Source organism: Temnothorax americanus, unplaced genomic scaffold (genome assembly GCF_048541705.1).
Source record: "Temnothorax americanus isolate GAGA-0224 unplaced genomic scaffold, ASM4854170v1 Scaffold40, whole genome shotgun sequence".
Classification (NCBI taxonomy): Eukaryota; Metazoa; Arthropoda; class Insecta; order Hymenoptera; family Formicidae; genus Temnothorax; species Temnothorax americanus.
The window spans coordinates 97,017-113,602 of NW_027509548.1; the positions used below are offsets into that span (position 1 = coordinate 97,017).

The 16,586-nt window shown below is 40.5% G+C and overlaps 2 protein-coding genes across 7 annotated transcripts in view; one reads left to right on the forward strand and one right to left on the reverse strand.

Annotated features, from left to right (window-relative positions):
- Positions 1 to 16,586, reverse strand: part of LOC143902763 (uncharacterized protein CG3556) — a 94,054-nt gene that overhangs the window by 51,278 nt on the left and 26,190 nt on the right. The gene's annotated exons all lie outside the window — the stretch shown is intronic.
- LOC143902777 (uncharacterized) lies at positions 11,210 to 13,943 on the forward strand. Its single transcript, XM_077415957.1, has 2 exons — positions 11,210 to 11,798; positions 13,134 to 13,943. The coding sequence occupies exons 1-2, from the start codon at positions 11,210 to 11,212 to the stop codon at positions 13,187 to 13,189; spliced, it is 645 nt and encodes a 214-aa protein (XP_077272083.1). The 3' UTR covers positions 13,190 to 13,943.

The following is a 16,586-nucleotide window of genomic DNA, read 5'->3' on the forward strand; positions in this document are numbered from 1 at the left end:
TAAATAATCCGGCTGTCCGGGCCGCGATTATTTGGCCGGCGTTACGTAAGCCAGGCTGGCCGGGCCATGACCACATCCACCGGCAGCCCCTCGGTGTGGCGGCCACAGGGCTGTGCACGTTTCTTGGGCCGTACTGCTGCACCCTGGTCTCCATGACATTATGACAGGGCGTCCCCCGGGATTCTTCGGTTTCAAACTTCTGCGGTGGCCGAGCTCGGGGTAGGATCTCATACGGCGGCCTTTGATGTTGCGCTTGCGGGGAGGTCCGGGCGTGACCTGACTGACAGCCACGTCCCTCGGTCGTTTCCTTGGATGTGTCTTCCGATTTCTCCTTCGTGGCGACTCAAAGCCATTACACAAGATACCCGGTCATCACCGGCAATCCCCTTAAAAGATAAACTTAGTGCGTTAATTACTAATTCCGCCGAAGCGGCGCAATCGCCCTCCCCCGCTTCGATGATATCTATGTCCTCTTGTATTTCTCTGATTCTGAGCTCTCTGTCTAGTCTTTCTTTCTCCTCGTCATACTTGTTACGCTGCCACAGCACATGCACAATACTCTCGCACTCGCTATCGCAATTGCATCTAGTGTCCTCTATATATCCTTTTCTTGCCAATGACTCATTAACATTATAGTGGTTGTTTCTCAATCTATTTATTAATGTCGTAGTATCTTTCTTCGTTAATCTTGTAAAACCATCGTTTTTTCTTTTCTTTATTATAAAAATTTTCAAAATAATATATACCTTTATAGCTAGTCTCTCTTATCAGTGTATCCTGTGTTAGATTTCATACTTCTCTCTTGAATTCTTGTATAAAGTCCATAATCGGTACTTCTATGAAATTATCTTCCTTTTCCTTTGTAGCTTCTTTGGCTAATTTATCCGCCGTCTCATTGCCTTTAATTCCTATCCCACCAAACACAATACAACATGTAACGTACAGGTTAGTTGTAATTTCTTACTCAACAATATAAATGCAATATAACACACGTGTTATAAACGTGTGTTATAAACACGTGTGTTATATATATTGCATTTATATTGTTAAGTAGAAAATTATTATACAACTAACCTGTACGTTACATGTTGCATTGTGTTTGCTGGGATATGTGCTGGAATCAATACATGAAAAATTCTCTTCTATTTTGAATATGTAAGTCAAAAGTCTTTCCCTGATTTCACACACATTCACATATCTGTTTTTGTGTACATTCAAGTGGTCATTATGTATAGCTTATATCACCGATCTTGAATCCATCAAAATAACTATATCTTTAGATCTTTACTCCGCCTCGTGTTCCATTATTTCTAAAGCTACTTTTATAGCCACTGCTTCAGCCGTAAATGATGAACAATTTTTTGGAATGCTTATGTTGTATGCTATTTCTTGATCTTCAATCACTACACTGGCTCCCAGTGATTTACCCTTCTTCTTTTTCTATCATTATATATAATAGTATATCCATCTTTTAAATTAAACTTAACTTAAATCTTTTCCAAAAGACCTTTATCCGTGCTCTCCTGTTTCTTACGCCAATAATTTGTAGTTAGATCTATTGGGATTTTTTTTGTAACTGCTCTATAATCCGCGTCAAATATTTCAAATCTTCTTTTTACTCCAGTCTTTCTTCTACACCATTTTATTCTTTTCCATGTTTTTCCTCTAATGCTTCTCTTGTGCATAGGATGTCTGTATTTCGCAAAGTCTTCATGTTGTATCAATTCTTCGATGCTTTCATTCAACTCTCTCTCTCTCTCTCTCTCTCTCTCTCTCTCTCTCTCTCTCTCTTTCTCTTTCCGTATACGCTAATTTTATTTAAAAAATTTCTTGTCAGTAGTTCCGCTCTATTCCTTAACAGCGTGACTTTTGCTTCCGCCACTATCATGTTATTCGGGGTACTATTTCTATATCCTAATGCTCTTCTGTGGGGAAGTATACAAAGTTGCCATAATCCGTTATGGACCTAACTAAACTTTTGTATAACATCAACGCTATGTTAACTTCCATACCTTTCGATTTTTTTTAAATATAACATTAGTGAATTCGCCTTTTTCACTTTGCCTTTCGTCTCTTGAACTTGTTTGTGATAACTTATTAATTTATTGTCTAACCATATATCCCCAGTTTCGTTATTTTTTGAATAAATAAATATATATATTGTATATACGAGTATTTTTTAATTCTATAAACATATTTCTATCCCATCCTCCATATTTGGAAAATTCTACTAAAACTGTTTCTTTTGTAATTGTAATCCTAATTCATTTAATTAAACGTTTATACTATTCACAGCCTTTTCCAATTTCCGTTTATTCTCTATTTTATTACTACCTATAACATACGCAGCTATATCATCCACAAATAGTACTGAATCAAACTCTACTGTATCCTTATTTGTAACATCACAAGTATATAAAGCGTATAAGATTAGGCTAAGTACTGCCCCTTGTGGAAGACCCTTAAAGACTCTCCTATGTTCTGTTTCCTGCCCATTTACAATAAACTCTGTGTCTCTGTGAAATAGCCATTTACTAATAAATTTTAAAATATCCTTTGGGCATTTATATGTTTGCTCAATTTCTCCATCAATACATTATATACGACGTTATCGTAAGCCGATGATACATCCAAGAAGGCTGCCAAAATATACTGATCTCTGTACCGTTTCTGATGTCTATCGTTAGCTTTACAAAATTTTCTGCACAAGAGCGTCCCTTTCTAAAGCCATTCTGGTCTCTCGTTAGCTTATTTGTTCGTTCTGCCCACCAGACAAGCCGCTCGTTCACCATTCTCTCCATAACTGTTCCGACACATGAGGATAGTGCTATCGCGGTTTTACTTCTCTTTGCCTATCTTGTCAATAAACATAATCTGGTATTTTCTCCAATCTTCCGGGAACCAATCCGTTGTCTAAACCTTATTGCATATATCTAGTAGTACTTTTCTCATTTCTTCTGTCATTTTTTTCAACATTTTATATTCGATCCATCTTTTCTTGGTGCAGTATTTTTTCGTCATCTCAAGAGCTCTTGTCATTTCATCCATAGTGAACTGTCCTTCTAAACATTATTCCTTGTATGATTCTCCGGTTCTTTCTTTCATCTCTGTCTGTGCACTCGGAAGAACTAATTTCTCGATCTCTCTTCTAATTTCTTCTTCCCTATTCTTGTGTATCCAGTTAATCCAATTTATCTTCTTCCTCACATTCTTGAATATTCTCATTGTGTTTCACACGTATGCTGGGCTGGTGAATCTATTGATCGACGCACAGAAATCATTCAAATTTTCTCTTTTCTTACTGTTAATTATTTTTCTCGTCTCAGCTCTTTTTTTCTTATATTTGTAACAATGCACCCCAGAACATGCATCGTTCCGGCGCAAACACCTCGCCGAAGCCACTCCGCCGACCACCCGCGGGGTGAAGACCGGGCACAATGTGCCCATATTTTTAATAAGTAATATTAGGAAGTCCGCAAACGGACTTAACGCGGCAACCGCCTCACCGCGCCGAACGGTGCCGAAGGTGGCCGAACACCGCCGAACGCGATTGCAGCGTCGGGACGCCGTAGCCACCGATCGTTCCGCCGCACCGTCCCGGCGCTCGCGATCGCCGTCGCTACCCCCACCACGCCGCGACGCCGCAGCGATGCCGCCGCGACGCGTATATAAGCCCGGCGTCGCTGGCACAGAGCGCGATTCCCGATCATCCGTCTTTCCGACAACACCGATCCTGAATTCCTGCACCAAACCAGTCCGAACGGAAGGTAGAGCGCCTCTGGCATTCTCTGTCTTCGCCGAGTGTGTCTCGGCTAAACGACCAGCTTGGCGCAGTTATCCGAATCACCCGAAGCCTGTCCGGACAAGAGGATAGAACGCCTCCGGCATTCTCTGTCTTCGCCGAGTGTGTCTCGGCCAGCGACCCGCTTCAACCGCGTTACCCACGCTTCGCGATCCATATCGCCGCCGCGCCTCGCGCCATTTTTCCGCGCTCCGGGCCACGCCGACCGGGAAACCGGCACCACCCGAACCGATACCTACCACCATGCGATCCGGCCCACGCGACGAACGAAAAGCGCCGGCTCCGCCCGGCACATACCGCGGGTTTTCCCGCGCCACCCGCGGCCGAACCAACGACGCCTCACACGCACGCCCAACCGTCGAAAACCGCGCGAACACACGCGAGCAAACCCCGCCTAAGCGGTACACGCGTGCCGACCCCTTGCAAATGTCGCGAAGGTATATTGTGAAATAACAAACGTTACTATTGTCAGTTAACCGAGACACGCCTTCATTTCGCTAACCTCGCCACCCGTCTGCTTCTCCGCACCTCCTTCGAACCCAGGCCCGCCGCGAGCTAGATCCGCGCTTTGAAGTCAGGTTGTTTTATATTCAATAAATGAATGTAGATCCTTTTTCCTTCTAAATTCTTTTAATGCCATCTTCCTTTTTTCAATAGCTTTCTCGCAATCAGAGTCTTACCAAAAAACTTGTCTTCTTTTTGGATTATCTCTGCTATTCTTTTTGTTTTTCTTATCTTCATCTGTTGATCTTTTTGCTTTCTTCTCATTACCCGAAATAACCTCAATTGTTTTACTTAATACTTCTATAAAAAGGCATGATATCTTTCTTCTTTATTGACATTTTCTTCTTGTAGTATTTTTTTAATATTCCCGTTGTTTTCCTCGAGTACTTTACGCATATTATCATTGAAGTCCTTCCATCTTGTTTTCTTAGTTGATATTCTATTTGTCTTCTTAGTATAACTTCCTATTTCTGTCGCTATTCTCATTTCTATGGGAAAATGATCTAATTCCTATGTATCATTTAGTTGTTCATACTCTATGTTGTCATAGTAATTTGCAGTAGTGAATATCAATCAGATCTAAATTTTAAGAGGCGTGATCTACCTTCTCCAATCTAGATAACGTATCTTTGGTAACGCATATGAAATCCTGATTATACATTATTTCCCATAATCTCTTGCCATTGACGTCTGTATCTAGACAATTTTATAATGTATAATGGGCGTTGAAATCGCCTAAAAATATCGTTTGCAGACCTTTATTATTGAATTTGAAGATTCCTTCCCATGCGCTCTTTGAGAGGGTGTTTCCTGGTTTTCTATATACTGCTATCACATTTATTTTCTCAGTTGTGTTCTTCAATCGGACTCCTATAATATCGAATCTCTCGTCTACATTTTGCCATCCAGGTTAATACCTCTCAAACTCAATATTCCTTTATGCAAATTGCTACTCCTCCGCTATTACCAATACTCTTCTTATTATACGTTTTATATCCTGAAAAATCAGAAAAATATATATTGTTTTTACTACACTTAGTTTCTGTCATAATCATAATGTCATAGTTTTGTATATCCTTTGCTTTATCTCATTTTTTAAATTTTGTATACCTCTACAATTCCAAACCACCACTTTTAATGCAAACATGCTGAATTATCATGTAGGAGATGGCGTGATGGTCCAGGTTGTATACCATTCCGTACCTCTCTCTCCTCGTCCATCTTTTCTCCAGTATTATTTCTCGATTTCATGAACGATGACTCTCTGTTTCCTTGTTCTGCTAGTTCTAGTTCCTTTTTCTTTTGTAATATTTCTTTCCTAGTCCTAATGGCATCCTCTTGATTTCTAATCCCTAGTTCTTTTATTTCGGGTCCCTTAACAATTTCCTGTATAATTCTTCTGAATTCCCAACCCTGGTCTAAATAAAACTTTAGTTTTGCAGCCAGGTTAATAACAATGTTTTGTTCGTATTAAGCCCTGGAGGAATCTTCTGTGTTAAACTTTCCCTTCTTCCTTGCAGATGTACATTTACTTCCTCCTCCGATACTTCACTTTCCCAGGTTTTGACGTAGAACTACGTCTTTCTCCGCGGTAAGGGGGGTACCCTCGGATGCAACGATGCAACGAAAATATGTCACACTTTGAACGTTTATATCTTCGAAACTAATAATCGTAGAATAATTAATAACATCTCATTTTAAAGCTTAAGAAGTCCCATTTATGATAAATCCAGACCGAACTCTCTATTTCTTACCGTTTTGATATAGTAGCGTTTGAAAGTTTAGCAAAATTTCTTGTAGATGCAACGAAAATATGTCACACTTTGAACGTTTATATCTTCGAAACTAATAATCGTAGAATAATCAATAACATCTCATTTTAAAGGTTAAGAGGTCCCATTTATGATAAATCCAGACCCAACTCTCTATTTCTTACCGTTTCGATATAGTAGCGTTTGAAAGTTTAGTAAAATTTCTTTACAGAATATCGATTTGCTAGCTTTGAATGAAAACTGGTTGAACAATGATGAACGATTGAACATTGAAGGTTTCAAATGGATAACCCAGTATAAACGTAAAGATGTGAGAGCAGGTGGGGTTGAAATATACGAAAAAAATTAAACAAGCACAGTAACAACTGTGCCGCAAACACGTAGAACTACGTCTAATGCACAGTAACAACTGTGCCGCAAACACGTAGAACTACGTCTAATGCACAGTAACAACTGTGCCGCAAACACGTAGAACTACGTCTAATGCACAGTAACAACTGTGCCGCAAACACGTAGAACTACGTCTAATGCACAGTAACAACTGTGCCGCAAACACGTAGAACTATGTCTACTGTCATTATAGGACATATCTAACTGAAACAGTAACAAATGTGCCGCACAACAACAACGTAGAACTACATCAACTGTCACTATTTCAGGGTAAAGTATTCAGCGAGTGAAAGTAGACGTAGGGCTACGTCAACTGTCACTATTATTTCGCGAAAGACAGTTGACGTAGCCCTACGTCTACTTTCACTCGCTGAATACTTTACCCTGAAATAGTGACAGTTGATGTTTTCTCTTTGTTTTGCTTTTTTATCCTCGTGCCCTTGTCTAATAGCTAAGCCTCTTTTATCCTTCGTTACTTCTTCCTCTCTGTTGTTGAATCGTCTATAATAACCATTTTTATCTTTATCTCGCATGTGCCTATCTGAATCAGAGGCGGCCCTTACTTGTAATTTCGTGGTGAAGCTCTTCTTTGTTTGAAGATATTTCCTTCATCTTTATACTGAATCATTTTCCTTAACGTTGAAGGTATATAGCTTCTATCTATTTCTCTTCTTGGTGACGGTAACTTTGGCCGCTCCTTAGGCTTTTCATACCTGTCATAATCTTGTATCCTGTCCATTTCTCGGCCTACTAATATTCTCTCCGCCTCCTTACAAGATACATTATTGTACCCCATTATCACATTAATGTTTTTATTCTTTTCGTAGACTGTGCATGCCCTATAAGTAGACCTATGCTGTCCTCCGCAGTTTCTACATTTTGTCATTCTATTACATTTACCATGTTCCAAGTCTCCACATATTATGCACTTTTCCTCACTCTTACATACAACTTTGATATGTCCAAACCTAAAGCACTTGAAGCACTGTTTTACAGCCGCTATGTAAGGCCTAATTTTGATTGATGTTCTTTTTCTAAATAGATCTATCCTTTGTCTAACTCTATCTCCCTTAAATGTAACAATTATGTTTCCTGTATCCTCTTCTATCATTTTCTTGGTTTCTTTGACCCACTTCTTCCTATACATGCAACCTATTTTTTCTATTTCACTGTGATCGTCTATAGAGTCTCAGAGATCCACTACGCTGTCCGGTCAGTCCGTAATTACGTCCACAAATTTCTTTCCTCTCTGCTCTATTGTGGCTGTAATGCCAACCTCTTCCGAAAGCCGCGGTCCACTGTCTCTAAACATATATTACCTTCATTACATTTATTAAACCTACATGGCGCTGACGTATAAGTTATCATCATAATTTCTTCCGGAAAAATCTTACTTCTCGTTAACATTTTCCATATTTTAAAATAATTCTTACCTTTTTTCGTTTGAGTTCTATCATTTTTAAGCTTCAATACTAACTTAAAAGAATCGCTAGAACTTTCCTCAAACTTATCTTGTCTCTGGCCCGTAATCTCGGATGCATCAATTTCGCTCATTTCCTCAATATTACCATACAGTTAAGATATTCCTCCTTCCTTGCTACTTGCATCCTTTTTTCTTCTTCTACCGTTTTCTCGTTATTATTTCCTTCTTTTCTCTCTGCAATGACCTTCGCACAGATACTGTTAACGTTGCCCCGCTGTTTGGCCGTGAAAACCGACGTTTGCATGTTTTCTTCTTCTACTTCCATACTCGACGCTGATTCGTAGATCGAATCTTCCATGTTGAGAGATGCTAATGCTGATTGGTTGTCAGCTGCATCTTCCGTGTCGCTGACCATCATGGCTTTTTCGTTTGGCGTCTCTTCGGAATTTGGAAACAAAATTGCATGTTTTTTTACGAATATTTTCATCAAAATTTATTTAAATTTGAAGAAAATATTTATAAAAACATGCAATTTTGTTTCCAAATTCAATTGAATTTTGTTCAAACTATACAAGAACTTCAGATGTTATTAATTATTTAATAATAATTGGACAATAAATGAAATAATTAATTCAATACAATTAATATCTTAAAATTTATTAAAATCAATTTTATTATATAATAATAGAAGTACAAAATTACCTTTTTCAAAAAAAGTGCCAAGTACACACAATGTATTTTATAAATCCAAAAATTCAACCTAAGTGGTAGTAGCTTTATTTCTCCTTAACAAAATTATATCACAAAATTGCGTTACCTAACTTAACCTGAGTGATATGTATAAATCCAAAAATTTAACCTAAATGATAGATATCACAAAATTGCGTTATTTAGCTCAACACAAGTAATATGTATTTCAAAAAATATATGAAATCTTTAAATTGCGCCAATTACAAAAAGAATATATATATTGCTTTGAAAAATAATTGTTATGCAACTACTTAAAAAAAAAAAAAAATCCAAGTGGTACATATTTTTGTGTTTCCATTCAAGGGTCTTCCTATCCCAATCCAAGTGGTAGTAGCTTTAATTCTTCTTAATAAAATTATAATATTACAAAGAATTATTTTAATCACAAAGAATTAAAGAAGTAACATTTCAAAATGAAAATATTTAATTAAAATAAAATGAATAAATTGATACTGTTTTTTTTACTCCCGTCGTATTCTTCTCTAAATTATGTTTATTGTTTTTTTTATTTAATCAAAAATTTTAGTACTATATTAAATTTCTAGCAGAGGTCTAGCAACGCCAAGTTTCTTTACAAAAAAAATTTATTTATTTTATTTTAATATGTTTGGATCCGTACTCCGAACGGCGTGTCTGCGAGAGCAGCAACCCGTTCTGTAAGCTCAAGCACACCAGACCGGGCGCGCGCGGCACCACCCCACTCGCGCGCCGCAAGTAACACCTGTCGCCGCGGGGCGGCTGTCATTACTCGCACTTAAAATTCAGACGGAAACATTCATAAGGGCGAGCCTGCCCACAAGGAATTCATTCGTTTCTCGCATGGACACTCCTCCGGGCGTTACATATACCAGGGTAGAGCGACTGCGATAGACTAATACCAAATCCGCACCAACCTGGAGCGAGCGGAACACGCTTCCCGTTCACCGGAACGAAATGCAAGCAACCAGCGCCTGCAGTCGAGCCAGGGAGAGTCCAGCCCCCTCACCCGCCGAACAACCGTTCGATCGGTGGTGGTAGTGAAGGGCTGCTCTGCTCAAGGCACTAGCAGAGGACGCCGAAGAAGTCCACGACCACGGAGGAGAGCCAGGAGGCCCTCCCCACCAAGACGACCAGAGGCCGCAGGACCGGCGCCTCTACCAGGACCGAGATGGCATTTAATACGATTAAGCTTCCCCGAGTCACTTAGGCGGCTCACACGACCACCAGGGCTGAGCCTAGTGCCCGGCGACCTTCGGGCACAGAGGCCCTTACCATCGGGTGCCTGGAAAACCGTGGGCATCCAAACGGATAAGAGGGAAAAGAAATCGAAGAGGAGCAGCGAAGCAAAGACCAGCGAGCCGAAGGCCAGCGAGCCGGTTCTGCCCTCCCCTGTAATCCCGAAGTTACCCCTCGATCGGGCCCCCACAACTCCGGGAAAATCATCTGACGTTAATAATAACGATACCATAACTTTAGATAAGCGAGCGGCAAAGAAGCTCTCGCTTTAGATTTTTTGAGAAGTCCGGCGCTCTTATGCGCCGGCATAAGATAATCAAAAGTTAAACCCGAACATCGATGTACATATAGATAAAGAATAAACTTCAACTTTTACTAGAGCTTTGAGAGTCAGATTCACTCGCCTTAGACTTCGAATTCCCTGCCGTTCCAAAACATAATTACATATTTTTATTTTGTAATATGTTACTTCTTTAATTCTTTTGTGATTAAAATGATTTTTTGTAATATTATAATTTTATTAAGAAGAATGAAAGCTACTACCACTTGGATTGAGATAGGAAGACCCTTGAATGGAAACACAAAGATATATATCACACTTGGGTTTTATTTTTTAAAAGTAGTTGCACAACAATTATTTTTTAAAGCAATATATATATTTTTTCTTTGTAATTGGCGCAATTTAAAGATTTCATATATTTCTTTGAAATACATATCACTTGGGTTGAGTTAAATAACGCAATTTTGTGATATAATAATTTTGTTAAAGAGAAATTAAAGCTACTATCACTTAGGGTAAATTTTTGGATTTTCAAAATACATTGCGTGTACTTGGCGCTTTTTTTTACCTTTTTTGAAAAAGTAATTTTGTACTGATATTACGCATTTTGTAGTGCATTAACCAGGGAAACAAATTAAATTTTTATTGAATTAACAAATTTGTTGGGGATATCGCAAATCCTCGTACTCAATGTCGATGTCCCTATCGATATATCGGGGCGCCATCACGCGTTATCGACACGCGGTCACGTTTACCGTCTACCACCTCATGTGATCCATGTTTTTCTCCAAAGACGTTAAAAGCCACCGCACACGACTTTTGTATGGTCACGTAGCGTAACGTAACGTTAGTCAACGCACAAGAAACGTATCGGTTAGAGCCTCCGCACAAGCTCTCGCATGGTAACGTAATGTAGATCAACGCACAAGAAACGTATATAACGCCGTAACGGCCGTAACCAATACGTTTCTTGTGCGTTGGCTCACGTTACGTAATGCTACGTGACCATACGAGAGTCTTGTGCGGTGGAATACGAAGCGCGAAACCAAGTCACCGTCGACGAATCAGGCGCAATGCTTGCTCACGGCAGACGCAACCCGAATTTGAAATCCGGCAAGAATAACGCATCGACGTCATATAACGATAAGAACGCGAAAGCACCCTTTCGTCCTAAATACAAATATACTCTTTCTGTAAGATTACCGGCCACAAATACGCTAACTGCCGTAAAAGGAAGACGCAAGAAGCCGAAAAAGCATACGGAAGTGGAAAGTTTCTTCACGAAAATCACTCAGTATTCGTCACCCGAGCCAGCCAGGGACACAGACGCAAGTCAGTGGTGTCTCGACAGCGGGTGCACTTCTCATCTGTGCAAGGATGCTCAAATGCTGACAAACTCGATACCCACACGAAGCGACATCAGGTTAGCCAATAACGCAACAAGCACGGTAGATGCAAAAGGGAACGTAGAGCTCCTCACGAGCGTTAATAATAAAACTAAAAGGATTCGACTGGAAAATACGCTGCATGTTCCAGATCTGAGAATCAACTCATTATCTGTGGCCAAGATTGTGGACAAAGGCTATCAAGTCGTATTCGGCTCAAACCAAGCATTCGTAAAATACATCAAAGGAAATATTAAGCTCACCGCTGAACGTCAAGGTGACTTTTATATATTCTGAAAGGATCCGGCGAACGCTTTTTCCTCGGAGTTATCCTTTAGCTTGAAACCGGATGCCGCTTGAGTTTTCGACATTAGTAGTAAGTCTCTTAAGAGTAGTAGTCTCGCAGAAAAAATACTCTGATACCGAAATCTGGCATCGACGCCTCGGCCATCTTAACTTAATAGTGCGAGAGCCCACCGCAAAAATTTGGGTCCATCGCTTTTATGAATAAATTTACTTGCAAAAGGTAGTTTATAAGTCGTATTATCATAAACGATTGTCAGCCAAACTCGTACCCCCTGCGTTATGAGCAATAAAAATTTATTAACAATTGGATTTCTAAGCGATTTGGGTCCATCGCTTTTATGGACGAAACTTGTTTCATTCGAAAGGGCATCAAATTCTCTTTCAGAAAATACCCGGCTGATTTGCCCTGGCCCCTGCAAAACCCAGGCTGATCATGATTTTCGATTCAACGCGCGAGTCAGATCGAGCGTGGCGTTTGAAATGCGCGCCGTAAACAAGGACAGAGCGTTAAAATTCAATTAATTATAAAAAAATGTAAAAAACTTGAAAATATTCGACAAAATTCCAATTTACATTACGTTCTCTGACAGTTCCATACTTTTTATCTGGAAATATGATATTTTTAACTATGATAAATGATAAAAGTATATAATTAACATATAAAATATAATAATATAAATGATTAAAAAATCAAAAATTTTCATAATCCCTACACAATATTATAATATAATAAACGTTAAATAATAACAATAACAACAATTATGATCTTTAAAAATTTATAATATTAGATAGTATCCAAAGTATAAATAAAAGCGTGACGCTCTGTCCTTGTTTACGGCGCGCATTTCAAACGCCACGCTCGATCTGACTCGCGCGTTGAGTCAAAAATCATGATCAGCCTGGGTTTTGCAGGGGCCAGGGCAAATCAGCCGGGTATTTTCTGAAAGGGAATTTAATGCCCTTTCGAATGAAACAAGTTTCGTCCATAAAAGCGATGGACCCAAATCGCTTAGAAATCCAATTGTTAATAAATTTTTATTGCTCATAACGCAGGGGGTACGAGTTTGGCTGACAATCGTTTATGATAATACGACTTATAAACTACCTTTTGCAAGTAAATTTATCCATAAAAGCGATGGACCCAAATTTTTGCGGTGGGCTCTCGGACTATAAGAGACTTACTACTAATGTCGAAAACTCAAGCGGCATCCGGTTTCAAGCTAAAGGATAACTCCGAGGTTTCGAACTGCAAAATATGCATCACACAGAAACTAACAAGTTTTCCATTCTCAACTCGACTTAACAGATCACAGCACCGCCTCGACATTATTTATTCTGATCTCTGCGGACCAATGCGAGTAAATTCAACGGGAGGCGCGCGCTACTTCATGACGCTCATCGACGATCATACAAGATGGTGTCAAGTCTATTTTCTGAAGAGCAAGGATGAAGCAACAAACAAATTCATCGACTTCAAGAACTTCGTCGAAAATCAGACAGGTCTCAAGGTGAAAGCTTTTCATTCAGACAACGGAAAGGAGTTTTGCAACTCCACCATGGATCGTATATTGAAAGATTCCGGAATTCAACAACGCCTAACCATTCCGCATACTCCCGAGCAGAACGGGGTCGCCGAGCGGAAGAACAGAACGCTGATTGAAACCGCTCGTTGCCTGTTGGCACAATCCGGACTCCCGACGCAATTTTGGGCAGAAGCAATCAACACTGCGAATTACATACGGAATCGCTGCATCACTAAAAGTTTGGATGGATGTACTCTGGATGTACTTACAAAATATGGAAAGGCGAGACGCCCGATATAAGTCATTTTCGATCGTTCGGATGTAAGGTACACGTTCTGAATAAGAATCCGAATAAGGGAAAAATCGAGCCCAGAACCATCGAAGGCATTTTCGTCGGTTACGCAGACACTTCCAAGGGTTACCGCATCTGGATCCCGAAGGACCAAAAAGTCATTGTCGCAAGGGATGTGAAATTCCTGGATGGATTCGACACGAATAACACTTACGAAGACTTCATAAGTAATGAAACGACAAATGGTCGGACAACACTTCTCGATGACGATGATGACTCACTTCAAAACTTAGGGATAGACATCGCAAACAATGATGAAATGATCCATCGTCGAGCACCCGAAGATCCAGGAGATGCTGATATCACGGCTGAAGACAAGGATGAAGATGATGATGATCCGCCACTATCTGCAAATGAAGATGGCCACGTCAATGAAGATCAACCGCTTGCGCGAAGTCCTGGACGTCCACGGAAGATTCATACCGGGAAACCTGGTCGACCAACCAAGCAGTACCACATAAAAGGACCGGTTTTACAACAAAGTCGGCCCGCGGCCGTTAAGGACAATCCCGAAGAAGGGAATATGGCCGAAGATCTAGAATGGTTCGACGCGCAATTTGCCATGGCCGCTTCTGAAATATCTCTCTTTCAGACTGTTTCAGGTCCAGACGGTGATGAATAAAAAGACGCTGTGTATGCCGAGATTAAGTCTCTTGTAAGCAACGACACCTGGACACTCGTTGACAGACCCAATGACAAAATGGTGATCGGCTGCCGAACCGTGCTGAGGAACAAATACAAGGCGAGCGGAGAGCTAGAACGAAGGAAGGCCCGCGTAGTTGCGAGGGAATTCTCACAACGTCCTGGCGTCGATTTCCACGACACATTCGCCCCGGTTGCAAGACTCAGTTTGTTGAGGGCGCTTATGGCTGCGTCCGTAGAGCAAGGCATGCAAATCTCTCAAATTGACGTCGCTACTGCCTATCTAAATGGCATAATGGACACGCCGGAAATGCTACAGGAGATGCTTGAGAGGATCGTCGCAACCGAATCTGACGCTGTTCTAATCGAAAAAGCTAAAAAGATGTTGTATGCGCTCAAGAAGGGTAACAAGGTATGCAAGCTCAAGAAGGCAATATACGGCCTTCGTCAGGCAGGTCGTCAATGGTACGAACGACTCGACAAAGCTCTCAGAAAACTTGGATTGACTTCAACCCATGCCGACTCGTGCGTGTACTACGACAAGGAGAAACGAACACTGGCATTGGTCTACGTGGACGATATTATTATAGGGAACGGGCTTGGAAAAATAAGCGGGGAAAGAAGACCTTGTTGAGCTTGACTCTAGTCTGGCACTGTAAGGAGACATGAGAGGTGTAGCATAAGTGGGAGATGGCAACATCGCCGGTGAAATACCACTACTTTCATCGTTTCCTTACTTACTCGGTTAGGCGGAGCGCGTGCCCCGAGGGCTTCGTGCCCCGGCGGTCACGGTGTTCTAGAGCCAAGCGTGTCAGAGTGGCGTGAGGCCTCGCGGCCGATCGCCGTTAATACTCCCGCGTGATCCGATTCGAGGACACTGCCAGGCGGGGAGTTTGACTGGGGCGGTACATATGTCAAAGAATAACGCAGGTGTCCTAAGGCCAGCTCAGCGAAGACAGAAACCTCGCGTAGAGCAAAAGGGCAAAAGCTGGCTTGATCTCGATGTTCAGTACGCATAGAGACTGCGAAAGCACGGCCTATCGATCCTTTTGGCTTGAAGAGTTTTCAGCAAAAGGTGTCAGAAAAGTTACCACAGGGATAACTGGCTTGTGGCGGCCAAGCATTCATAGCGACGTTGCTTTTTTTTCCTTCGATGTCGGATCCCCATTCTCGTGATGAAACCCGCATCATTCACTTAAAAGAAGAACTATAGCCCAGGTCTTCGTAATCAAGGATCTCGGATATCCCAAATATTGTCTCGGAATTGAAATATCTTGGATCAAGAACGGGATACATCTATCTCAAGCTGGATATATCCGTGACGTTTTAGATAAATTCGGTATGACCGATTGTAAGCCAGTGAAGACACTTCTGGATGCCAGTGTCAAGCTGCATGATGCCGTCAAAGACACGGACATAGACGAATCAAAACTACCCTATCGCGAACTCCTAGGTTCGCTGATGTACTTGGCGCAGGGAACTCGCCCTGATATTGCTCACGCAGTGAGCGCACTAAGCCAATGGTGCACCTTTTTTAAACGAATACAGTGGACATCTGCCAAGAGAGTACTTAGGTACCTCAAGGGTACCATCACTTACGGATTGTACTACACGAAACGAGGAAAGACCCTTATCGGATACACGGATGCTGATTGGGGCAACTGCGGCCTGGATCGCAGGTCATACACTGGATCTGTATTCCTACTAGCCAACACTGCTATATCGTGGGAGTCGCGAAAGCAAAAGACCGTGGCTCTCTCATTCATTGAAGCGGAGTATACCGCCCTTAGCGATGCTGCAAGGGAAGCCATTTATTTATGCATTAAGCAGGGAAACAAATTAAATTTTTATTGAATTTGCAAATTAGTAATTAGTCACAAAAAATTGCTAATTAGGTACATAAAAATGAATAATATTTAGATAAAAATGATTTACGCATTACTTAAGGAATTAGTAATTTTTTAGGGAAAATTTTTTAGTTACGTGAAAATTAGTATTTAGGTGAAAATGAATTAATTTTTTTTGTAAATTGGTAATTAATAGGAATAAATTCTTTATTATTAAAATAAATTAATATTTGTGAAATAAATTACTACTTATTTATAAATTAATAATTAGTGAAAAATAATTATTAATTTTTTCAATAATAAATAATTAGTCTCAAATAATAGTTACTTATTTTAAAAATTATTAATTAATATAAATTGCGCTACTTACATATCACTTTCTCGTTCTCCTTAAC

Coding starts and splice junctions, on each gene's coding strand:
- LOC143902777 (XM_077415957.1), top strand. CDS start 11,210: ATGCTTGCTCACGGCAGACGCAACCCGAATTTGAAATCCGGCAAGAAT. Junction 11,799..13,133: donor GCTCACCGCTGAACGTCAAG/GTGACTTTTATA, acceptor TCGACTTAACAG/ATCACAGCACCGCCTCGACA.